This window comes from Aythya ferina (genome assembly GCF_964211825.1).
Source record: "Aythya ferina genome assembly, chromosome: 2".
In the NCBI taxonomy this organism is placed as follows: Eukaryota; Metazoa; Chordata; class Aves; order Anseriformes; family Anatidae; genus Aythya; species Aythya ferina.
The window spans coordinates 157,482,936-157,508,327 of NC_140297.1; the positions used below are offsets into that span (position 1 = coordinate 157,482,936).

At 46.3% G+C, this 25,392-nt stretch overlaps 1 protein-coding gene across 13 annotated transcripts in view; it reads right to left on the reverse strand.

Moving 5' to 3' along the window:
• SLC45A4 (solute carrier family 45 member 4) overlaps nucleotides 1-25,392 on the reverse strand; it is a 69,869-nt gene that overhangs the window by 24,380 nt on the left and 20,097 nt on the right. For 3 of the 13 annotated variants that reach the window (XM_084509624.1, XM_084509618.1, XM_084509616.1), the window contains exons 2-3: nucleotides 8,722-8,948; nucleotides 2,403-3,033 (exon numbers count right to left, since the gene is read on the reverse strand). In XM_084509624.1, the coding sequence (XP_084365750.1) occupies nucleotides 2,403-2,646 (244 nt within the window). In that variant the 5' untranslated portion in view covers nucleotides 2,647-3,033; nucleotides 8,722-8,948. Of the gene's footprint in view, nucleotides 1-2,402; nucleotides 3,034-6,074; nucleotides 8,128-8,721; nucleotides 8,949-16,567; nucleotides 16,770-17,436; nucleotides 17,559-20,766; nucleotides 20,973-22,924; nucleotides 23,039-25,392 lie in introns of those variants that run through there. The other 10 variants (XM_084509617.1, XM_084509625.1, XM_084509620.1 and 7 more) reach the window with 9 other exon arrangements.

A 25,392-nucleotide genomic window follows, 5' to 3' on the forward strand; every position in this document is an offset into this window, starting at 1 on the left:
AGAGCGTTTCGGGGAGCAAAGATTTTCTTTGAGATGAGGAACGTGAGTACAAACCAGAAACCTTCAGATTTAACGTACGGCTGTGAGGAGGAGTCTGCCCTGCACGTCCAAAAGGCTTCTGGTTTTTCGGTTTATTTTGAGAAATTTTCTTTTCTTTTTGTTGCTTGCATCACCACGCTTCTCCAGCTGCCCCCTCTTGGAAAGTTTCTGAAGCCGGAGGGATCTCAGGGAGCAAAGAACCGAACGCTGCTTTCGCCAGAACAAGAAGCAGAGGGAATATTACAGCACTAAAACAGCTCCGTGCAGTCCCCTTCACCGAGGCAGAAATATTGAGGCAGACAGATGTTGAGGTTGATAAAGGTAAACAGAAGCATGTAAGAGGTAATTACAAACCAGGAGAGAAGTCACCCGTGAATAACTTAACCCTTCAGTGCATCCAGCCATGTTTAGTGCTCTGCCAAGAGAACACGAGCAAGAGCACCGAGAATTTCAATTCCCCAAATGCTCATATTTAACCAGCGACCTCCACTTCTCATCTATACTACACTCAACATTACCACTGCATCCCCATTTGCCAGCTTTTCTAGAAATTAGAGCTCTTTTCTTCCGTTCCCTTCCCCCAAATCCCAATGTTCTGGTGATCACTGGTGCTAGGGAAGGAAGGGAAGAGAGATTTTTCAATTATCTGGAGGAAACAGATCTGCCAGAAGAGCTCACAAAAGACCTGTAAACCAGGAGAGTGATCAGTAATTAAGAGGATGGTTTGTTTATGCTGTCTGACCTTAATCGTTTGGGAAGGTAAAGGCAGCTCAGCCAGCTATGCATTTAAACACCCAAGGGCCAGCACAAACAACAAAAAGAAGTACAGGTCACTTACAAAAGTGGAGGTCTTCTCCATGCAGAGCAGGACGCGAGTATTTTGTAGTCATGGTAGACAGTAACTAAATCTAAGCTCCTAATACAATTTAAATATTTTGAATCTCTGAATCTTGACATTATCCAAAACCCCCTAAATCCTGAAAGAAGTTACAGCCACTGTAAATATTCCTAGATGAACCTTGCGTGTGTTTTATTCAGCCAGTTGGCTTGAGCAGACAGCTCCTATTCAGAGGAGTTGAACATATTTATAGCACATATAATGTATATCAATAATACATTATAATACTTTTATAATCTATTTTAACTACGTCAATAATATATCCAAAGAGGGCACCTGATGAGCTCTGAGAACGAACATTTTCAGGAAAGCTCAGAGGAGGAATGACCCCTCAGGGTCTCTCGTGGCTCTTGTACCTGTTATAGACCCATCTGTTAATATAAAGCAAACCTAGCAGTAATTTCATCTGAAAACAGGATTTTATAGCTTCAAGGAGGAAGGAATTTGTCCACCGCACGCTCGCACGTTCAATCTCTGATGCACTTTGGTCATATTAAAGGAAATAGGAATGCTTCATTTCAAAGGTTAGCCTTGAATTTTTTCAGCAGTGTTGTAAAATGTTCATCGCACGGCATTTAGGGACTTGGCTGGGTGCTGCTGTTTGGCCACAAGCGAGCGTGCTGTAAGGCACGACTGCTTGTATAAGCCAAAGCAAACATTAGCAAAGAGGTAACACGCCTGTGTTGCATACACGCTTACACAGTGTACACAAAATATTGATTTATTCACGCGGAGCCATGCTCGCTGCAGCGTCTCCATTCACTTTCATGGAATATTTTCAGGTATCTGATAGAGGAGCATGATTTTCTGAATTTGATAAGGTAAAACCAGATATCGTTAGTACTGCAAGCAGTTTATTGGAAACCTAATTATAGCACTCACCACAAAATTTACCATAACCTGCTCCTATTCCAATTCCCCTTTCTCCCTCATTTTTTTCTAGAGCTATTTGTATCAGGGTTTATCCAGAGCATTTGTGTATTCAATCATAAACCAAGCACATTAACCATATAACGCAACACTCACTAGTGGTTTGAAATGAATGTCACATTGCATTAAGAGCTGGAAAAGCTAAATTAAACATCTAGTTGTTCTGAAGTACTGTAACCTGAAGCATTTCTTCATAAATGAAAAAGCTTCACTGCAGTCCTTCATAGCCTGAAGTTTCTGGTGTGAAGGATACCTACCTTTTAACACAGAATTTTAGAAGCTTTGGAGATTGGTGGTTTTAAATGTGAACTCAAAACTTACACCGGGTTAAATGGAGCAAAGCAATAGTAGACAAGGTGAATGCAGACAGAAATCCTCCCCACTTAAACAGTCACACAATTAAGAATTAAAAAAAACACGTAACCCATTTTTTTTTACCATCTGCATTTTGAAGTTATCGGCTCCCACTCCCCTTTTCCTCTGACATCAATGAAAATTTAGGCGTAAAGTTTTGATGAAGAGAAGCGAGACTCACCGATCTGTAACAACACCGGCGTTACCAAAGCCGTCTCCATGGCGTAACAAAATTCCCTGCCAAACATGACCGCGCCGTGCATCACCCACAGGCGGATGGGGATCCGGTCTATGGACCCTTCGCTAATGGTCTCCTCTCTGCTTTCGTTCTCCTTGGTTTCTGCTTTCTGAAGCTGGGCCACAGGTAGGTCTTGAACTTGCATAGATTCCGAGTCAGCATTCTGGGGAGCCATTTTCATTACCATAAAAATATATATATATATATATCTCTTTGTTATATCTATATAAATAATACTACCATAACTCCACAAACAAGTCAGGGTGTCTTCTCGTTCAGCTTCTGTTCCTCAGGCAAGTAAACGCTTATATTCCTCTTGTACAAACAGGAATCTTGCAACTTCTTGTACAGGTACGAGACATCAAGGACGAAAAGCTATTTGGTAGGAATTTCAACATATGGCTTGCTGGTTTACTGAGAGTTAGAGTTAAAAATCCATAATTGCCATTCAGTTAATACCAGTTTCATAATTATTATTGAAGAAGTGCTGAAGTTGTTCTTCTTGCTACAGAGAGGTGGAAAGGCGACACAAAGAGGTGCTCCACTGTTAATCCCCATCGAGCGGCTGATTAATCTGCAACAAGAAGCAGGCATTTAAAAATTTCAATAGCATTTTTTTTTTCAGGATATTGTGTGCCCCCCCCCTTTAACCATATACCCTATTTCCTGCTTAATGCTTTCCATTGTCCCTGCCTCCTGTAGGGTCTTTTATTCCACGATCCCTCCTACCCCTGGACTTGCCAGTGAAAGGCAGCTCCTCCCGTTAACCGATGCTTATCTGAGCTCCTGAATTCATCCTAGACGAAGCCACCGAAGAATACACAGCAGTGCCTGAGACCCTGAGCATAGCCAGCACCAGGCTAACAGATTCTGGGAAATGTGAGGCAGGTTCTATCCCCAAAACAGCGTGGGATATTCCAGCACTATGCCAGGAAGGTGATTCATCGCCTGCCATTTACTCACCGACAGCCCAGGTTGGACTTTTGGAAGTTGCCAGCTACTTCTGCAGGAACATCTGAGAGCCCACAGCTCCTCCGAGCTTCCCTAGCACTAGCAAATCGAGTACATAGCTTGGCAGAGGGGTTCATCACCGTGCAAACACAAGCAGAAAGAAGCTATCAGGCACGTAATTCTGAAGACTGGCATTAAAATATTTGAAGTTTTAACGAGATCTATATGGCATGGGCATCCATCTCCACTTTCTGCACACACCTGAGTGTTTTAGTCTCATATCCTACGAGGCTTGTGAATTTAATGAGATAATGGTGCAATACACATTGCTGGTGCACTGTACATTATTTGTGAAATCTATCCCTGCCAGGTAAGACGGGCTTCTCCTGTCCTTCCCCTTCCTCTGTGCCGCAGACGAAGTCAAAGCAGCCATAAATACAGTCCCACGTCAACCAAATATTCACTCAGGAGGATGAAAAAGCATTTTAGAAGGAGTCTTATCCCAGGACAAACCCTCGAGGGGTATGGTCCCACGCTGCCAGACCCCAACAAGTCTCCAGCCCTTTTGGCTGCGCCTACAAAACCTCTTTGTGGGCTCTAGGGTAAATCAGACCATTAGGCACCAAACCTACAAGTCAGTCCTAAGAAAGAGATGACACGTCTGGGGTTTAAAGCAGCACGTCAGCAACTCTGCTTCCACGTGACCCCAACACCCTGCTCTACATGTGCAGCAAGGGAACGTCCTGAGTGCTTCTCTTCTTCCAGCCAAAAGCATCCTTTTTTTTTGGTCTGGGTTTTTTTCTCCTCCCAGACTTCCCCAAATGACTTGAAGTTTCAGTTTCGGCCACCTTGGTAACAACTTACTCCCATCATTTCCTTCTGAGCTAGTCAAATCATGCAAGGAAAGTTAAAATAACTAGGGGTTGTGCGCTATTTTACTTAAGTTTCAAGTTCCAAAGTTTTAATCTATAAGTAATAAATCCTTCACAACAAGAAGGGCTCAAGAAAGCATTTCTTCACCCATTCGGTACGAAAAGGAGGAGCTGAGCTGCAGTGCCCAGGGTCGCCGAATCACGACAAACACAGGAACTTGTTCCAAGTTCTTCGTAAGCTGTTTCCATAAAGCATTTTCCTCCCATCAGTGTTTGGATTTGCCACGTTCTGCGTGTGGCAGAGCTCATTTGCCCACTAATTAGCAGTGTGTTGAGCTCGCAGCAGGAAGGAAAGGGATGGCAGTCTCTTACCTTGCTCTAGTGTCTGAGGTTTCAGACTCGCTCCTCAAACAGCGATTAGTTTATCAGAAATATGAAATTAAGCACCGTGTAATAAAAACACCACCAACAACACCCCAAACAGCTCCGCCACCAAAACACGAGCACAGAACACGTACGCTTATCGTAACAGAAGGCCCGGGTGAATAAAACCTAGAGAGCACAGGTTGCAGGGTAGAAGCGATTATTTTAATTACAGTAATAAAACGTTTAATTGCTGGCAGGCAGGCAAAACTGCATTCAGCAGAATTTAATAAGTTTACGTATCAGCTCTTACTACTTGGAAATCTCTCCGAACGAGCACGTCGTATTACAGGCTGAGGTGACTGATAAGGCTCCTGTACTACGAGGCTTTAAAGCCTTAGGCTCAATGTCTCCTCGTGTCACTGTCTGGGAGGGATTTGACTCAGTTTCCCCCAAACACCTCTTTTATAAGGTAGTTTCAAGGCAGGAAGAGCATTTTATGATGCACTGGGGCTGCCTGAATACGCAAGCAGGCTGGCAGCAGGCTGGGAGGATTTGTCACCAGGATGGGAAAAGAGGGAGGACAAAAGAGGAGATGTGAGATTTCGGCTCTTCAGGGAGGGCTGGAGAAGTTCTGCTCGAAGCCGGGGAGCAGTCGGATAATTTAAGAGACAGGAACAACGGATGATGGATGGAGGCAGACTTTGAAGCTGTAATTGACCCGGATAAAAAGAGCAGGAGATTTTAAACACGCCAGAAAAAGCGGTTGCAGTCTTCAAGTGCGACAGGGGGAGGCACAACGTGCGGGTTTTATCTCCAGCAGCAGCGAATTGCTGGCCCATTGTGCCAATTTTGTGGGGAGTGGCACTTTCATCTGGCTCCAAGCACACGTCTAGCACACGAGCTGGAGGGCAAGAGCCTCTCGGGAAGGTCTTCCAGTCCGTTGGTAAGCCCTGGAGGCTGTGTTCAGGCTCATCTTACAGGCTGATTCTTTTCCCAAGCTTGTTTTGCATTTGGCAGGTTTGAACGGCGGCGTTCTTATCAAAAAGGGCAGGCAAATTCATTTACCTGCTGGAAGGAAATATTACGGAAGCTTTTACGTAGCAAAGGGCTCCGCATCCAAATTAAATGGCATGTAAAGAGGAGCTGGATTAAAACAGCAAAGAGGGCACACTGCCATGGATGCATCTAGCACAAATATTGTTTTGTTTTCACCTTTGTCAGCCAGTAAAGCCAAAATTTAATTGACAGCATAGTTTAGATTGTAGTTTTGAATATCAATGGGAACTTGTAATACAGCAAACTCCTTTTCCTCCTGAGGTTCAAAGGCTTCATTTTATAGGGAAAGAAACAGGCCTGTGCTGTTTTCCTTTCTAAAAATAAATTAGAAAAAGGTTAAAAATAAAGCCAAGTGATGAATTAGGCTTACCTTCTACCTATCACTCAAGCAGGGCAGGAACATCAGGCCACGCAGCACCCAAACTCACTTCAAAATGTGCCTTAGGAGGACGAGACCGCGTACCCCATCTGCCACGCACTCTCAGTGTACTTTCCCCAACGCTTTAAGAGGCGTTTTGATGACTCACAAAGAATGAGAAAGTAGAACAAAGCGTCTCGGCCTGACAAAGGGGTTAACGTCGGGCACTGTACGGAGGCGGGGTACGAGCGGGAGCTTCTGTGCAGAAATATGCACGCTTGTAAAACGTATATTGGAGGAGATTTGATGACACCAGCTCTTCTCCAACCTGCCTGCAGGCTTTTACTTTGACCTCTGGCCCCGCTGCACATGGTACAAACAAAAAAGGGGAGGCTGACACCTCAAAGGCAACTCAGAGGACTAACCTGCGAGCAAAAGTTTACAAAAGCTGCTCAGCTCTCTTCTAATCTGATAAATCTGTGCTCTCTCCCATCCAGGCATGAGTCAAACGACTTCTCTCACATTTCCCAGCCTTGGTGAGGGCTCCGAGGTCGAGCAGCAGTGTTTTCACATCCCTGACACCATGGTCTGGAGATCAGGTGATGGGCACTACACCCAGCGGTCCCAAAATAGAGCATAAAGGGGGGTTAGCAGCGGTCCCGCCCCAATCTTTTAAGACTGAACTATTTTTAATACATGTTCCCAGATAGCTCTGGCTCACAAGGAGTAGGAATGTACTGTTCGACGAGCAAGGGGATATTCTGAGCCAGTGCCAGAGCCTGCGACCTTAATGAAGCTACGATGCACGCAGCACACTTCAGGTGATCGCACGCACTCTCTTTGCCACCCGGGCCTTGTTTTCGAGTGATGTAGCACTTGTCCTGTCTCAAAGACTCTGCAGTTTGTGAAGTTTCATCTTCTTGATGCTGGAACAAAGGATGGAGATGCCTTGAGCCATCCTTGCATACCAACGCCCCTGCCTTTCCCTCGTTCTTCACTAATTTCACAGGGAAAACAGTTAAAAATCACGAACAACAAAAAAACAAGCGAGCATATTTCACAAAATACCCAATTGTTTGACTCAAAAAAGAGTCCAGGAGCTGCCAGTCTAACACGAGAAGCCTGCCTTCCTTCCAGGATCTTGCACGTTACCCTCCTTCAGTTCTTCAAGGAGCACACCCCACGGCCACACGCGCTGCTAGCCACACTATTCAGCTTGGGAATTACATTAGGGTAGCAAGCCTCTAATTGCCCAGTCACCCCATGTACTTGTCAACTTGGTTTATGCTCGAGTTTCTAGTAACCTGGCCATCCCTTGAAAAGTTATCTCGAGTGGTTGAAGTGCAGCTTTGATGTTAGCATGGGAAAGAAAGGCATTCGGAGTGCATCTGGCTTTTTCTCAGACTAAATAAACGTTTGGCTGAACACTTCCACCTCTGCGCTGGAGACAAACATCATTTGTTATTCCTTCTGGGATTAAATGCAAAAAGGAGGCTGGGTTCTGCTGCGGCGTTTGACGGCCTTGCAGGATGATGCATTGTTTGGGCCCGTGCCTTTTGAAAGAGGAGAATGGCGTTTGTCCAAGGAAATTGCTGGCATTTGGAGCTCCAGTCCCCTCAAACACCAGCAGAGCAATAGTGTGGTGCTGTGAAAAAGCAGCTACCGAAGCTGTCCCTCATCCCTCATCCTTCTGCAGCCACGGATATGACACCTCACATGGATTTGTCCCTTCTCAAAACACCAAAAACGGTTCCAGGAAATGAATCCAGATGATTTTGTACCGAAACAGGTGGCTCCTTCACCGTCCCTGTCTTCTGCAGATCTGCCACAGGCCTGGTAGCCACCCCTGGGGTAGCAGCAGCTGGAAGCGACCTCCCCACAGCACGAACAGCTTCAAATTTATCAGCAATCCGTTCTTTAGGCCAGCCAGCTTCACTAGCAAGGCAATTTTGGCTTTACAACCTGCTGCTTGCAAAGGTGTAACATAAAATACACAGCCAGCCTCTCACACTGCTTATGCTATAGGTTTCTCAATCACTTTGGGTTAGCATAAACAAGTACTTCCTCTAAAAGCAGCACTCTGTTCTTCCTTTTCTTCCTTACTCCCACCCCTTCCTGCACAACGCCACGAGCATTTATGAAGCTGATCTAGGTTAAAAACCAACCTGAGCAAAGCCCAGCCAGAGAGATCAGCGTATCCTTAAAGCCAGGTTGGTTTTACCTGGCTGCGTGGCTCCACACCAACATTTCAGGGGATGGGAGCAGCTAGAAGTAACATTTTGGGTAAAAAATACCCAAACCCAGTGGGAAATTGCAGCTCCCGAGGAGCAAAGAAGCCGTCAGCAGCTCCCTGAGGCTGCAAGGTCAAAAAGCAGACTCACCTGCTCAGCTCCACGCTCCTCTTCCTCGGAAGGAGGATCCTTCAGCCGCCAGTGGCAGCATTTATTCTGCCTCGCAGCACTTGAGAGATGCGAGGCAGAAAGGCACTTGCTTAGCCAACAGGCAGCTATTTTCTGCCCGGGTGTTTTGTGGCTCTATTGCTCATTATTAGCAGCTGTTTATAGTAACAGAACTGGCCACAGGGGAAGTTTCTTTGGCCCATGCCAAGGCTCGAGCGCTCGGCCGCGGTAGGAGGGTGAAAAGCAGCTTGAAAACATACCTGGATTTCTGACCCTGCTGGACAAACGCACTCAAGAGCTCTGCTGGAGTTGTGCAAGGGGGCTGGATCCTCCCATCGTCCTGCGCTGCTCCTTCGCAAACGGTTACAAGCAAAAATCCTGCACCTTTCTAGAAGCACCAGCGTGTACCCGAGTCACGAGGCCTTCGGTTCAAAAAGGCAGCAATTACAGCCCCGTAGCTGATTAAATTCCCATTAGGGCTCCTCACCTAGTCAAATGCAAACACAGAAGGGTTTTCAGGCGCTGCTTTCTAAAAACAGAACTGCGCTAACCCTAAGAGAAGAGGGAGGCTGGGCTCGTTCCCCGATTTGTTTTTTTTTTTTAATGCAGTTGCACCACATGTTACTTCACAGCCCCGTATGCGAGCACCGCTCCTCCTGCCACCCAAAGGCAACCTCGGATTTGACATTGAACAGGACCAACCTGTTCCGAAGAGCAAAGAGGCTGCCAAAGGAAAAAGGTTAAGGCTAACTGGGTGCAATAAAGAGCCGCGTGTGACACGTCCTAATGTTTAATCCAGCAGGCAGCTAAGCAGAGGCATCGAGTCCACACGGCGTAAAGCGGCTTGTTTTACCAGGGGATCGTGCCTGAGCAACACTACTAAGGGAAGGAAAAAGGGGAAAGGAAAGGGGAAAGGAAAGGGGAAAACAAAAAAAGAAAAGGAAAAAAAGGAAAGGAAAAAAAGGAAAGGAAAAAAGGAAAGGAAAAAAGGAAAGGAAAAAAGGAAAGGAAAAAAGGAAAGGAAAAAAGGAAAGGAAAAAAGGAAAGGAAAAAAGGAAAGGAAAAAAGGAAAGGAAAAAAGGAAAGGAAAAAAAGAAAAGGAAAAAAGGAGAAAAGGAGAAAGAAAAGGAAAGGAAAAAGGCCATAACTTGTGGAAAATACACTTATCTAGGGGAAGCAGAGGGTTCTGGCAGCTCTCCCAGTGCTGAGGCCGTACTCTGACATCCCCGACTCCCCCAAGAAACGCAGATGAAATACGAGCAGAAGTGTGCACGGCTTCCCCTCGAAAGGGTTCGGGATTAATTATTGCACCCTTGCCTTGGGATGCACACAAAACACCAGGAATTATTAAAACCTGAGCTAAGTGAGTGCCCACCTCCAGCCCTGCTGGTACTAAATCTACAAAACGGAGGGAAGCCCGGCTTTTTTGTGACGTTGCTGAACCAATTCGGGGAGCCGTCTTTTCAAAAAGGATCCCGAATTGAAGGCGAGACAGACTTTATTGGGTGGATTGGCTATTATACTGCTCCCTGAAGGCACAGCCCGTTGCTAATATTAGATCAGATTACATTGTTAAATCACTGCTGCTGCTGTTTTTACTAGGAAATACTTCATTTTCTTCAACAGGGGAGGGACCATTATCTGATTAAACCTCCTCCTGGCTTTACCACTGAGAGCAAACAAACAAACAAACCCCAAAAAAAACACTTTGTGTGTGCTCCTGTTAGCCTGAAGTGTATTAACAGCGATGTATTAAACAAGTACACTGCTAAGGAGGCATGGGCACAAATAACAACTGAGAAACCTTCCTAAGTGGTGAAAAACAGCTGGGATTTGTGATGCCAGTAAGGCAGATTTGAAGTAGTTTCACAGAAAAATGTGCCCTAATCTTGGATCTCCAAGTCGCAGGATCTACCCTCAAAATTAGATGAGGGTTAAGGGCAAGACAGCAAGCCCTGAGTGCATTCAGAGGTGAAAAATAACAATCTGCTCATCAGAAACTCATTGGGATGGAGATCACGCCATCAAATATGGAGTGATGCTGCAGTGAAAATGAAAACGTTAATGAAGGAAAAGCATTGATTTGGTCAGCTAAGCCCAGGCAAACCTTGGTAAGTATGGTCCAGCTCAAGCAGAACGATCCTCAAGTCTTAAACCACGTCGAACACGAGAGTTATCTCCCATCCAGAGCTGATTCATCCCCCTCTGTCTCAACGAGGCAGGGCCGTGGAGGAAAACACCCGTAAGGCTATCGTCAGGGAACATCTCGCTATGTCTCTAAGTGGATTAACTGGGGCAACCTCACCTTCCTGCAGAAGGAAGGTGTCCAACCCCGCACGGCTGGTGCTGCGAGTGCAATCCTACCTATCAGGGCATCGTTGCCAGCAGCATTTTCTCCCAAGGTCTTTGACCAGGGCGGTGTGGGAAATGAATTCTATCAGCACAACCATTGGCAAATTACTCCCCAGAATGAGCAATGCTTTCTGCAAGAGGCTGAGATCGGTGTTTTGTGTGAATATTCATCCATCAGACACAGTCAAGCCAGACTGGCAATGCCAGATATTCCCTGCAGATGTTACTGCACCTACGGTGAAGGGCACAAGACTTCCTTTATTTTCGTGCGCTGGCATTTGAGCTAATTACCCTCGGTGCTCTGAAAACTCGCAGGCTGTACCAACTGGTTTCTTCAGGCTGTAAACGCTTCAGAAGCCCAAACAGTGCCAGAAGATGTATCAGACAATTACAGAAGCTATTCAGCAGATCAAGACAAAAAAGAACAGAGCATAGATCTTCTTAAGTTGACTTCCCCTAGCATATCGTTAACATCTGCAAAGTCTAATTCATTGGAATCATCTCCAATTAGCAGTCCCTAAATGCATTATCCTCAGTCAGGCTCAGAAAGCTCTGTTAAAGTTGAGCTTCTGAAAGCATCCACAGAATTTTCTCCAACCAAGATGGAGAAGTTACGCTCTGGCTACGTTTTCCTAAAGCTGAGGAAATAATTACTCCCTGGGAGGAAAAGCAAAACAACTCGGAAGAGTTTCTCACATTTCAGATCCTCCGAAGAGGTTGTAAACACCTAAATATAACTGCTCATGTCACCTCGCACTGCATATTATCATTTTGCCTTTTTCCAGTGAACTCACAGCCCAAACTGGTACATTTTCACTGTGACAGCCTGGTAATTCAGCAGGAACTGCTTAAATCATACCTGGAACCTGCAGTTTGAGCCAGCACCGATTCAGCACGACTGCCAGAAACAGCCTGCCTCTCAGCAGTGTGAATAAATAACGCCTTCCCTTCTGCCTCGTCCTCACCCCCAAATGTTTGCGTAGGTTCCTCTCATCAAGGGCTCCTAGATCGTTTTACCTGCCCCATGTGAAACAAAGCTGACTGCTCTTGCACTGAAAGACAAGAATAAAGGGATTTTAACAAATTTGTATCTCTTACACCTTCAGCATCTCCCCTTTGGAACACCAGTGAGCAGAACCAAGTTTTGAGGTTGCACACTCCACCAAAATTGCAGCTACATCACTTGAGCAGATTCCTGCTCTGCTCCTTCAGACCATCCCGAACACCAGCCGTGTTTATGTTCACCGCCACAAAGGGCAACTATTCCATTGAGTTTCTGAACAATTTAAATAAACATTTTATCTGTCCGAGCAGTGATGCGTAGCCGGTATGTTTTAAGTAGGACATAAGATAAAGGACCAAAATTCAGAGTCGCTTCTTAGCAACAATAATTAATAAAATTACTAAGTCTCAGGAATTCCAGATGAATGCTGTCCTGCCCATAAAATGGATTAATCAGTGCTTAGAAGGGTTGTATGACCACACTGATTTCAGACCACATCTCCAGGAACGCTGTAAGAACCTCCACCAGAAGTATTTTAATATTCAATTTTAAGCAAAATTGTATGTGAAATACAACACTTAAGACTTACACTTTCTAGGAGCTCGTGCACAGGCAACATTTTGACCAATATGAAGCATTTACAAACCATCTGTTTTAGACAAATTCCCTGCAAGTCACAGGATTTAGACAGCTGGTTCACGAGCAGCCCTGCAGAAAGCTGGGGGCCGCGTGTGAGAGCAGCTTGCTACCAACATATTTTGATTTTTAACTATGAATAAATGCTATTTCAGTCGTGGCTTTTGCCAAGCTCTAACCCTGTTAGCACTGGCGAGATAAGACATTTACAGACACACACTGCAATAATAAGAGGCTTGGCAGTTGGATGCGATGCTTAAAGACCTGCTAGAGGGGAAATATTTGAGGTATGCAGACCTCTTCCATTTGACTTTGTAGAGCTATGAAGCACTTGGCAAAGGCTGGTCAGATTTTGGCGTTTTTACCTAATTTGGGAAGAACTGTCGGCCACTCTCCTCTTATAGGATGCACGAGTTTTAGTCTCCACACCACTACACAGCAGACATCCGGACCTCCATGGGATGAGACTTGTGGTTGAGGTGCTTTTATGGTCTGCTGTCGCACCTGTGCCATCATTAGGGCAGATTTCACAGCTGATGGTCACATTTGGCAGGAAAAAATCAAAGTACATCTACGTCACGGGCTGGGTTCAGTCCTGTCACCTTCAGTTTGATCGTGCTCTGTCAGCAAATGCTGATTGAAAAGCATCTAGTCTCTTACAAGTATTTCTTCTGTAGTTTACTATCAGACACGTAGCCTAAAATTACCTAAAGCATATGCAGGGCATCAGCTTTATGCATACTAAAGCACCTTTTCCTGAATGTTCATGAGTAAAAAATACAATTGTGTAGTTTCTATTGGATTATTCAGGCTTCTTCTAGGAGTTTCTCTGCATAAAATGGGTATTTGAAGGCAACAGCTCATGGCCAGCGTTAATTCACTTGTGAGATTCGCAGGGATTGCACTTGAGTCATTTGCTAGACGCAGGGTTGCTGGCACGAAGAATGTGGAAATGAGAAGTTCAGCCTCTACAAGCACGATTGATTGTTTAGAAAACAAAGCTAATCTAGTGGTTGCTTCGTTATGCACAGCTAATTGCATACCAGCTCGAGTGCCCTTCCAGATCGTTCTCAGAGGCAGAGCGAATTTGTGGTCAGATAATATCACGAGTGCTTCTGGAGGTGGGCAGAGCTGCTTTCAAACTCGCAGGCACTGCAAGCAGCACACGGGGAAAGCAAGCAGGATCATCGGGGAAACGCTAGAATTTCAGCACACAAAGCAAGTGGGAAACTCACTTGTGAGATGGGGAGAGAAGCAGTAGCCTAACCACAGACAAAACAGGCTTGGTTTTGTGCTTTTATTGTTTAAAAAGACCTCAAAATGCACACGGCAGTTGGTGTAAGCCATCTGCAGAGGCAGGAAATAAAAGGGACTCCACAGTCTGAGTATATTTTCAGTGTCAGGTGAGGGCTACAACATAAATTCAGAATCCCCAAAGTGGACAAGCATCCACAGATGAAAGATTTCAGTATTTCCTTTCCACGTTTAAAACACGTACTAACCACAGCTTGGAGGGGAAAGTGAAGTCTGTTGAGTGTTGATTTGAAGCATGAACCCAAACAGCAAGACCTACTCTCAGAAGTCTTTAAGATTCATCTAACAGGCACCTAAATTACAGTGTGGGCTTCCTAAAGGCAGTTAAATAGCTCTCCATTCAGCTTCTCTCATCCCCACACGTTTCTTACACTTTTCCTCACCTCGCCCCACTCCCATGCAGTCTGGCTTCAGCTCTGCTCATGTAGTGGAAGAATTGCTGGTACAAGAGTTTTTTTTAGTGTCTTCCCTTTGCTCTGATTTCATCTTTTTTCCATGAGCAGAAGCTGCTCAGAACAGGGCTACCAGGAGCTAGGATATTCAGCTCTTTGCTCGAAGCTTCCATTGCTCGATGTTCTCTGATCCTACAAGCGTGATGGATGTCCATTCTCACAGCTCCTTCAGAAAGCTGAGCCTGATCTTAGGGTATTCTACATCTCTCTGATCTCCCTCATCACTCCTCTGATCCTTTCACCTCTTGGTGATTTCCACTTGCTATAATATCCTAATTTTCCATTCAAAATCAACTCAGTGGTAATCTTCCAGGAGATGACAACCACCCACAGGTAAAGACCAGCAGCAACCTGAACAAGGAGCAGCACAAATCACATGCAGAGGACACACAAAGGACGATGTGAGTGCAGGTGCACCTGTTTCAAGCTGCTAGGCATTTCTGAGCAGGTAGGTTTCCGAAAGGGATGCCTTAATTCTGTTTTTACAGATGAAATCATGGGCTTACATCTGCAGGGGGAAACAGCAGGGCAGCCGTTATTCCTAAAACAAAGGGATGAGCTGAAGCTGCAAAACCAAAGTCAATTACTTGGATGAAGACTGAATATTACCTACTCTCGGCTTTTTAAAAGAGTTTTAGGTCTTCAGTCTATTTCTTTAAAGGACTGCTCTACTTTTAAGCGAATATTTTCTCTTATCAGTTTATTCTGGTACATGATAGTGGCTTGGCTTCCAACCCAGCTCCAAAGAAAATAGTTAACACTTGCAGGACTCCTTTCTCCAGCATCAGAACCAGCGAAGTGCCTTTATACAACACAAAGCTGAGACGGGACAGAACATTTTTCCTTGAATTATTTCCCTGCATTGGGCCTGTTTACTAATTGTTTACAGGATGCTTATACGAAGAAGTTTGACGGAATTAAGATGAAGGAACAGTTTTGCTAAGTGCACAGAAATACACTTAGCTACGTTGTTGCTTTGGTGCTCACAGAGCAGACAGAGATGTTACCTCGATACAGAGATGTGTGTGTGCTAAGTATAGAACGTGTTACAACTGCTAAAAGCGTGCGGCTATTAAGAGTGGGCATCAAACCAAAGAAGTGAGCGAGCCTTGAGTGACTGGCAGAGATCATACAACAGGTTTGGGTTGGAAGGGACCTTGAAAATTATTTAATTCCAGCCCTCTGCCATGGGCAGGGACACCTCCCACCAGCCCAGGTTGCCCAAAGCCCCATCCAGCCTGGCCTTGAGCACCTCCAGGGCTGGGGCATCCACAGCTTCTCTGGGCAGCCTGTACCAGGGCCTCACCACCCTCTGAGTGAAGAATTTCTTCCTTATATCTAACCTAAATCTACCCTCTTTTAGTTTATCCCTTGTCCTACCCAGGTCAGACTGCGGTGATGTTAATTTTGCCTACAATTTCTGAAAAAACAACCCTCTTACAAGTACTTTGGCATTTTGGATAGCCTGCCATAGGCCTTCTTGGGTTTGTGAGACTTTTAGAATTGATCCTAAACAACTGGAATAGCCTGAATTTGGTCACTTGAGGTTTTCCACAAAGAATCCTATTCAGAAACACAGGAAGACTTCATTAAACTAGCACTGATGAAGGATTTCACTGGCCTTTCTAGAGCAGTACACCATCTTCCCCATCTTTTGCTAGGAAGCATGGCTGACCCCAAAACAGCATTTCTAACCAGGATGTCAGGAGTTTCCCTGTGCAGGTCCAGAAGCATCAGTTAAAGCCCTGAATTACTGAACAGACCTGCATGAACTGCAGGGGCCAGTCTGAAATTAAAATTGATTTAAAAAAAAAAAAGCATTTATTCAAGCATTCTTTATGTTAGCATAGTTAACTGAGGAAGGGACAGCAGATTTTTCAAGGTCTGTGGGTTTTAGCAGAGAAGTAGAAGCCAAGCCAGTCTCCTGTTGAAAACAGATACTCCTGCTTTTGTCCTAGCGTGCTCCTGGAGGTGAGGATCACCTCATGTGACTGATGACTCCTCATCCAGTAAAACAACATTCATCTTGAACACTTCAGTGCACAAAGCACGCCGTACCTAAACAGATGCCAGCCAACCCGAAAAAGCTGGGGGGAGAGCCAGGAGACATGACTAAGGCAAGGCGGAAGGGCATGGAATTATTCTCCTCACTTAAACAAAGACTTGACGATGAGATTCAAATGCAAAACATGTTGAAAAAGCAGTACACTAAAGCGATCTCTTCTTCAGAGAAGAGGAAATTGGCCTAAGCTGTGAGCAGGAAGATTACAGCACATTCCCCGCGTTATCGGTACCAGGAGTGTTATTATCTCTCCTGAGAAAGGCAGAGCAGGTTTACTCCTTCCTTACCACACTCGTTGATAGCTTTCTTGGGGCTCTGCAAGCTGAGATTGCTCCTCACAATCCTCACCCATCCAGTTGTGAAGACACACAACTGCCTTCCTACCAGGTGCAACGGCGCAGACTTTCCCCCTTGGGCTGCACGCTGTAGCCAGGTGCCTCGATATTAAACACGAGGAAGTTCAGGGAGAAAATTCTTCAGTTCTTGTAGCTTGTGGACAAGAAAGTACAGTTAGTATTCGACTAACAAAGACCGTAGAGTTGATGAAAGTTACACGGAGGTATTTGACATTTTAGGTCACTTGTCAAAGTGAGGGAAGCCCTCGGGGCGAAGAATTTCATGGCTGTGCAAGCTAATTTTAACAAAAAAGTGGCTTGTCCTTCTGGACTACTTCATTTTGGCAGCTTCACTGAGAACTCTGCTTAGTCATTTTACTTTTCCAATTACAGTACCAGCTTATGCAATAAACTAATGTGTTTACTGCTTGAACAATGACCTGCCAGATTTCAGGGAGGACTAAGATTTGATTGAAGCAATGCGCAGTTACGCATAATGTACACTCAAACGTTTTGGGCTTTAAGAGCCTAAATAGACTTGAAATTCCCTAATGCTGCTTTGTAGAGCAGCCAAAATTTAATAGACAAAACAGGGGCACAGCTTCCCTGTTATCTCCTTGAAGTGAAAGCCATTTATTATCCTGTAATAAGTTTTTTCTCTTCGAGAAGGAAAATTTTTAAGCTGGACACCCTTCTGCTATCTGGAAAAAAGGGGGGCAGACAACAAAGCTCTCTGAAGTGGTACAAGTCATCATACAGAACGACAGAAAGAGTTCAAAAGGTTACCTCATTTTGGTTTAAATGGAAAAGTCTTAGCTCACCTTCTTTTGAGGCCCTAGACAGCTTGCCCTCGTCTTAAAACTCATACACAAAGACTGGAGAAACAGTGTGAAAATGAAGCGTGCCGTTGTGTCTTTATTTTCCTGACGAAAGAAGGCTTGTCCTATAACGATAAGCTTCACTCAGGCTCAAAACTTCACTCAGAGGGAGTACAGAGCTTCGCAAGTGTTATCAGCTTTCAAAACATGGAACTAAAATTAGCAGAGACGCAAGCTTTATGGGTTCAGTATGCCACGATGACTTCCAGAGAAGAGGAGAGTGCCCTCAGCACAACCAAAACAGACTCTGGTTTATTCAGGGATAAGCACTAGGAACAACCAGGCAGCTGGGTAGGGATTTCAGTGACCTGAGCCTGGATTTCTTTGCTCTATGGAAGACAAACTGAGCACGTGTATGCGCCTTCTGGCAGGCTTTATTATCAAATGTGATCGGTTCAAGGAGTGGGACAATCCCAAGGAACTCAAGCACACTGAAAAGGCTCCTTCATCCTCCCTGCTATGAGCTAAAGATATGATCTACACATCAGTAAGAAGATGAAGTTAATGTTTGCAAAGTGAAAAGACAGTTTTGGGAAGCAGCATTTGGTTCTCCAGAGGGCTACCAAACCAAGAGCCAGTGTCATTTATCTGCCAGTCAGTACATCCTAGCTTGAAGCTGGATTGGAAAGGTCCACCCTATTCAGATTATGATAAAGCATCTCCATTTACAGAAGTGATTCCAACTGTGAAGTGACTAAGGAAGACATTAAGGTAATTAGGGCTTCTTTTATTAGGAATTCAAGGCGCACAACACTGTTCCAAACCTCTGAAAGCCTTCAGACTCATCTTTCCTGACACAGTGTCTGCGGCTCTCTTTCTGCATAACCTTGGAAGCAATCCTGTGTGTAGGAGGGGAGTAAGAGGAGAAATGCACCCTTGGTTCTTTGCTTCATCCCTTCAAGGCAGTTTTGTGCCACCCTGGGCATTTTTGGGAACAGCTTCTGAGCTGTCACCGACTGGGATAATAAAGAGCTCATCATCACAGGGTTAAAACCAATTCAAATCAACCAACTCAAAGTTTTTCCTGGTGCAAAACCCCAGACTGCAGCAGATCCCTGCCATTAGCAGCAGCTGTGCCTACCATTTGCTGTGATTCAGCTGATTTCTGAAGTGTTGGCAGCTCCGCAGCCGTGCCTCGAATCCCATTAGATCAGGAACGGTGACACTTGTCTGTCACTCCAAGCGCATCCTCCCCACACACACACCACGAGCAAAACTCTTGGTGTAACAGATCAGAAGTGTGCCAGGCTTCCCCTGCACAGTCAGCAGCTCCCCTCTGTGTCAAACCTTACCAGAAAGGTTAGGAATAAAGATTTAACAAACTACATGCTCGTATATATGTATAATTAGCGATTTATTCACTGCTCTGGGAGCCTTCTCTTTTCAACTCCCCTTTCAATTCTTTCCTGAGGGGTTGGAAGAGTGGCAACATCAGGCTTAAATATTTGTAGAGGCAAAAAACAGATTTAAACAGCTTTAGTCTTAGTTGCTAGCACCTTACATAGCTACATTTGTCCCATGATGCTAAGAAATTGATGAAGAGTTTTGGGCTCTTGCTTGCTTTATCAGATAGGATGGGGTCAAGAAGTTTCCAGCCTTGGCTTCCTGGCTTGTACTCAGTCTAGGTTTTAAAATACTTAAATCACCAAAAGTAAAGAATCTGCCAGTATTTTCATTTGAAGAGATGTTGCAATTACCCAGAAAAATTGTAATAAAGGAAGTGATTTAATCCCTGCATCAATGGGGAGCAAGAAAACGAAGCATTTTAGTGGCACTTGTGTAACCACCAGGTAAGAATTAGAAAGGATGCTGGGCAGCCACTGGAGCAAAACTTAAAGAACTGGTTTTCCTTTAATATTTGCCACTGGCAGGCTTCCTCTCATTTTCCAAGCTCGGGGTGGATGCAGTATTAATGAGCTGCAGGCTGCCATAGGAGATAAACAACAGTGTGGCTTCCTTACCCTGTTTTGCAGGAACACGGCGTTATTTGGTGTCTCCACATAATGCTAAAGCCTCACTCCCTGCTAACTTGGAGAATTTGCCTTCTCTAAGCTAGGCTGGGTGTTAAGTCTCAGCCCACGAGGGACTTAAAGCTTTCTCTGGTGCAGGTGTTTGACCAAGGGCCACTTCCCAGCCTGGAGCTGTCAGAGGGAAAGCTCTAAAACTTGAAAGATCCTCACAGGCCATCAGGAATGCATCAGCTGCTAAAATCCTAGCAGGCAGAACGAGGTTACGACCCACAATTGAGGCAGTTTATTGTCAGCTCAGTGAAGGATCCCGTCAGATATTCAGAAATACCTACACAGGCTCCTTCCAGAGCCACCCAGACAAGGAGCCCGTTGACCACAAGCTTCTGAAAGAGCCTGAATTTCAGGGAACAGTGTGGCTATTATTGTCCCAGTGATAAATCTCAGCATTAATTACAATCAGTTATTCAGTAACCAGCCCTAACACAGAACTGGAGCTGATTTCTTTAGAGGGTGTTAATTTAGGAGCCTAGTTAATGAGGAAAAGAAAGTAATGAGGGAAAGAAAGCTGCTAAGAGCAGCTCCGGGAAATGTCGTGGGTCCTGGGCACCCTGCTGGAGGTGGCCCCGCTTGAGCAGGGGCTGGAGCAGCTGGCCCCAAAGGTCCCTTCCCACCCCAAACAGCCTGGGACTGGCATTTCTCCAGCAGCTACCTGCAATATCTGTGGGAGCACAAAGCATGCAGATCACTGTCAGGCTGTTCTTTTTCTCAGCTCCCAGGATGAAGTGTTTTGACTTCAGCTCTAGTGACTGACATGAGCAGCAGCCCGAGCCACGCAAGTGCCACGATGCCGGAAACAACCAGAGTTGTTTCCACTCCTGCACCAAGAAAAAAACCCCTTCACCCTCTCTACTTGTTAGTTAGGAGAACAAGAGCCAAGAAAACAAAAGAACAAACCTACATCAAGTGCCAGTTCCCCCTGACAGCGAGCAGGCCATGTGTGTGAGATGTGTTAGCGTGAAAGCTAGCCGTCCATTTATTTTGGGTTAGTTTTTGAGCTCCTGGGAATTCGCTGGCCGGCCACACCGCTCCGAGGAGCAGTAGCTCACACTGCCAAATCACTCCCCGGGGAGCACCCGGGGCCAGGCTGCACAGGCCGGCGTCCTTGCTCAGATATTCCCCTCGTCAAAGGGGAGAAGTGTTTTTACCCCGCACGCACGCCTTCTCCCACCCCCCTAAAAACAAAAAAAATCCCTGTGGCACATTAAAATTAAGCGGCAGAGAAACCTGACGGCACCACACTCACCGCTCCTCGGGGTACGGTCGCATCCTCAAGGCCAGGAGGCAGGAGCTAAGCGTGACGTGCTGCTGGCCAGAGGGAGCTGCAGGTTCAGCCCCCGCTCTGATCGTTTATTTCTCTGGCACCGAGGGGCGATAACGGCTTGTTTGCGAGCCTCCAAAAGACACGAAGCACGCTGCACGCAGAAGTGGCGCGGGCCAGCCAGTGGAGGGCTGAAAATATGCAGGGTCAGCAGAACGCTGGTTTCAATTTCAGTTAGGAAAACATCGGAGCTCTCATTTAAAGCGAGCCGAGGAACCGGGCTCTCTGCTCCGAGATCACCAGCCGTGCGAGCCCAGAACACCACTGCAGGAACAATTTATCAAAACATCCTTTCCTCTTGCTGTTTACACACCGCTAAGACTTTTAAAATCACCTTTTTATTCTTTAGGGCCACGAAGGGCTGTTTACCTCCCGTCTTCCCATGCCTTACTACCTGAGCAGCAACAAATGACTAAATTTTGGTCTTGGAAGGTTCCTCCATTGTTGGACAGCCCCAGATTTGTCAGTCCAAGTACAAGAAAGACAAAGTCACACCTCACAGCATCAAGCCAGCTGAAGGGGATAGTTTAATATTAATAGTGCACAGGATGGAAGTGCTGGGAAGCGACTCTGAATGCCTGAACTGCATTTTTTAAGTTTTATTACTGTGTTGAGACGAGCTTCTTCCCAACACCCCCACCTCAAGCTTCGTGCTCGAGCACAGCACACGCCAGGAGAGCGAGCCCAAGGTCAGCAGCAGCTCCTACGCCAACCCGAATTATTACCAGCCCAGCGTGCTGGCCAAGAATGAGTTTGGTGAGAAAACCTGGCTGCTTCTCCCAAGCTGTTATAATAAAGAATGCCAGCTATGGTCTAAATGACTGCCCAGCCCTTGGGAACACCAACACGAGGGGGTTTTGGCTAAGCCAGGGCACAAAACCTCCCAAGGGAGGGCTGCGACACCCAAAATCCCACATTTAACTTGAGTTAAGCTCTGTTTGAATCAAAATTGGATAGGATAAACTCAGCTCTTTTTAATGCAAAGTATTTTATTCCCCCCTCAGGGGAGAGACCCCTTGATCGAGGATATCACTGTTGAGCTTGAGGGTTTGAGAGCCACTCAGCGCCAGCTGGAGGGCAGAATATCCCGCCCCAGCTGAACTTTTGGGTGGTTACCGAGCACACCATGAGTAGGGCTGTGACCCAGATGCACGATGTGTGGGCAGCTGATAAGCTGCAGCCCATAAAGCAGTCAGCTGACCAGCAGCAGCTCCCTGTGAGCATGTAAAGTCCTTAGCTCTCAGCACTGACCTCCTCAGCTCCAGGGTCTGCTTCCAGCTCCCTTCCCGGGCTGTTTGGGGCAGCCCAGCTGGAAGGAGAATCCCAAAATGAAGCCCCAGACCCCACTCATGCTGGCTGCACTTTCTCCTTCAGCTTTCTGGCAGCTGGATTTGCCAAAACCGCTCACGTTTTGTTTCTGGACGATGTATGAGCTCTCTGCTAGGAAGCTCACGGAGCAACAGGAGCGACCCTTTGAGATCCCAAAGCAGCCCAGCCATTTTTCATGCTACCAGTTCCTCTGCTAACACTTCCCTCCATCACCTTGCTGCATCCACAGCAGCTCCCCTGGCAGATCAGCCGGCAAGTCCTGCTTCAATTCAAGCAGCTCTGCCTCTTTTCCACAGGCTTTCACACCGACCATCTGCTTAAAGTCAGCCTGAACCACAAGCAAAGCTTTTATTTTTAAAACCTGAAGCTCCACACTCCCTGCTTGATCATTCAGTTCAAAGATTTCGGGGTGGCCTGCTGTTAGCAGCAACAGCAGAGGTACAGACCCCCAAAATACTTATTTTCCTCAAAAAGCAATCCTATCCACAGCTCTGCTCAGCTAAGTCAGCTGCCAGCAGCTCCCACCTAGGCACAAACACATTTTCTAAGCTGTGTTGCCAGCTGAACGTTTTGACATCGAGGCTTTTCAATCCTCAGCTGCAGTTTTGCTAATGAAACACTTCCCAGCATTCCTATTCTCCCAGCTTTTAGGAACGACCCGTTGAAAAACAAGTTCATACAGGGAGAGCGGTGGAGTCCACACATTCCAGCCCCAGCAGAGGAGCAGAGCCCTATTAAATTACCAAGGCCTTACTTTTGAGCCGTCACCGAAGCCAAGACTGGAGCGAGTTGAAAGGTAATTAACCTCTGAGGTCACAGACTCGCGAGACGGGTCCAAATTCAGCCTCTAAGCTCCTCGGAGGCTGTCCTAGAAGGAAGGCGGTTGGTTCAACTCGTGAGTTTTGTCACAAGGTGACGCAGAAGCAGGAAGTTCGACAGCTAAAGTCTAAGCACCGCTAATAAAGGACATCTACAGGATGCATCATGCTGCTTTAAGCTGCCAAGGGAGGACGTACAGAAGCTGAACTGCTCACAACATCTCAGCGTTGAGTTCTGCTTTCGATCATGAGGAGCCCCCACAGCACCCAAATGAGATGACAGCAGCAGACACTGCTCACTCCCCTCAAAAAAAGGGGAAAAAAAAAACACCTCCTGCAGGAACCTGCTGCTTTTTGGGAGTTAACACATTACACAAGAGTGTTATCTGTAGGAACAGATGCTTTCAGTTTTACTGAAGACGCCTCAGTTGTGTAGAACAAGACCTGTTATCATTCCCTTGGCTCCATGAGACATGAGCCAACTTGTGAGCCGGCCTCCAATACCACAAGGAGCTAGCCCAAAATCTCACTGATCCCATCCTCTCCATCATGGGAATTGAGTTATTTGTTGAGATAACTCCCTTAAATGCCTGATTTTGTACATATAGGAATGAAGCTCTCACTTCCAAGCTGCTGCCTTTGACAGAGAGATGTCCAAGAACACCCGAGACAGACCTGGATGCAGTTTGAGCAGCTTACGAGCGCGTTACCTTCTCAAGCCTAAGGTGAAAAGATACTTCTGGAAGCATTTATAGCCAAAGCATCAACTAAATACCTTAATCTGTTACCCGAAACTGCTTTTCCTTATTTAGGAAGGGAGCACTTAGGCCTGTTGAACATTTCATCAAGCCAGTATAATCATTAAACAAACGAGGAAAACCTTATTTTGCAATCCTACAGGAAAAAAAGCAGGCACAAGCTATGCAGGTCCAGCATTTAAGCAGCAGAAGTGTCAGAGTCATCACATCAGCAGCCACTCCTGCTAGATATTTACAGAGAAGCTCGAGTTCTACAGGGAACCAGCAAGTATCCACCGGCTCTTTCAGCTCAAGTGCCAGCTCAAGCCATATTTCCTTAAATATTTCAGTAGCACTGCCTGATCTGAGGCAGCAGAACATGACGCAGATCGTACTGGAGCAGCTCTTACAGAGCACACTGTAACAGAGAGATTTCTTCCCGTGAATTCCCAGAACACCACGGTTATCCCTCTGTGCATCTAGCAACACACCTCCTTTCCAAGCAAAATCACCTCCTCTGTCCAACCTCCACCACCCTGCGGGGTCTCTTCTAGCCCTTCCCACTCGCAATCAGCTGCAGGAGCCGAGCTCCAGCCACACGGACTCACCCACTGCATCCAGTCAGAGCCCTGGCTGCGTCTCTTCCTCCCCTACACACAACCTAAAGGATGCCAGCCTTTATAAGACCCACCGCGATGGAAAACTGCCCCCAGGGGAGGGTATTTTTCAAAGTCAAAAGCAGTTTTCACACAGCTAGCAGGTGCAGAACGAGGGCAGCTCTGAGCTGCAAATCACTGATAACGATCTCGAGGAAAACTGCAGCTTTCGGGGGAGATTTACGAGTTAAGTGCGAAGTAATTTCTTTTTCCTCCCCCCAGGACTCCCCAGTCACCAACCCCAGCAGCCTAGGTTAGCCCTCACTGTTTGGTGGTGCCCGCCGAGATCGGCTTGCAGATTAAATGTGGAATTATTCCAGTGGCAGGCTAGTCAAGTTTAATAGCCTGAAAGGCTAAGCTGATTTCCATCTTTGGTCCCTTCGTCCCCCAGCAGAACCCCACAGCCACCTCTTTCCGTCCCATCCTCACCTTGTTAGGACTCATTGCTCTACCCTAGACACCCCAATTGAGCCTCTCCATCCCCACCTTACTCATCCTAGTTATCATCTCCAAGATCTCCACCCCATCTGGCTCAGGCAGCCCCCCAGCCCGTTACCATGGGGTTCAGTGCTTCTCCATCTCCACAGCTCCCTCACCCCTTACTCCTTACCCCATTTTCTCACCCTTCTCCTATCTCCCTCACTAAAAAGCTCCCCATCCCCTAGCTCCTAACACCCACAGCACCTCCTTCACCCCAAAGCCTCTCCACCTTCCCCTATTTCCAGTTGCACGCCTTTCTCCCAGTTTACTTACCTTCACAGCCTCATATCTCCATCCCCCAAAACATCCCCAGCTGTTCGTCACCTTCATGGTCTCCTACCTCCCTCATCCCAAACCCTCACCCCACAGCTCCCCACCCCTTCACCCCACACTCCCCTCACCTCAAATCTCCCAACCCTTCCTCACCTCTGCGGTCCCGTATTTACCTCATCCCACCTTCTTCCCCTTCACAACCCCACACACCCCTTACCCCAAATCCCCCCCAATCCTTCCTCACCTCCGCATCTCCCC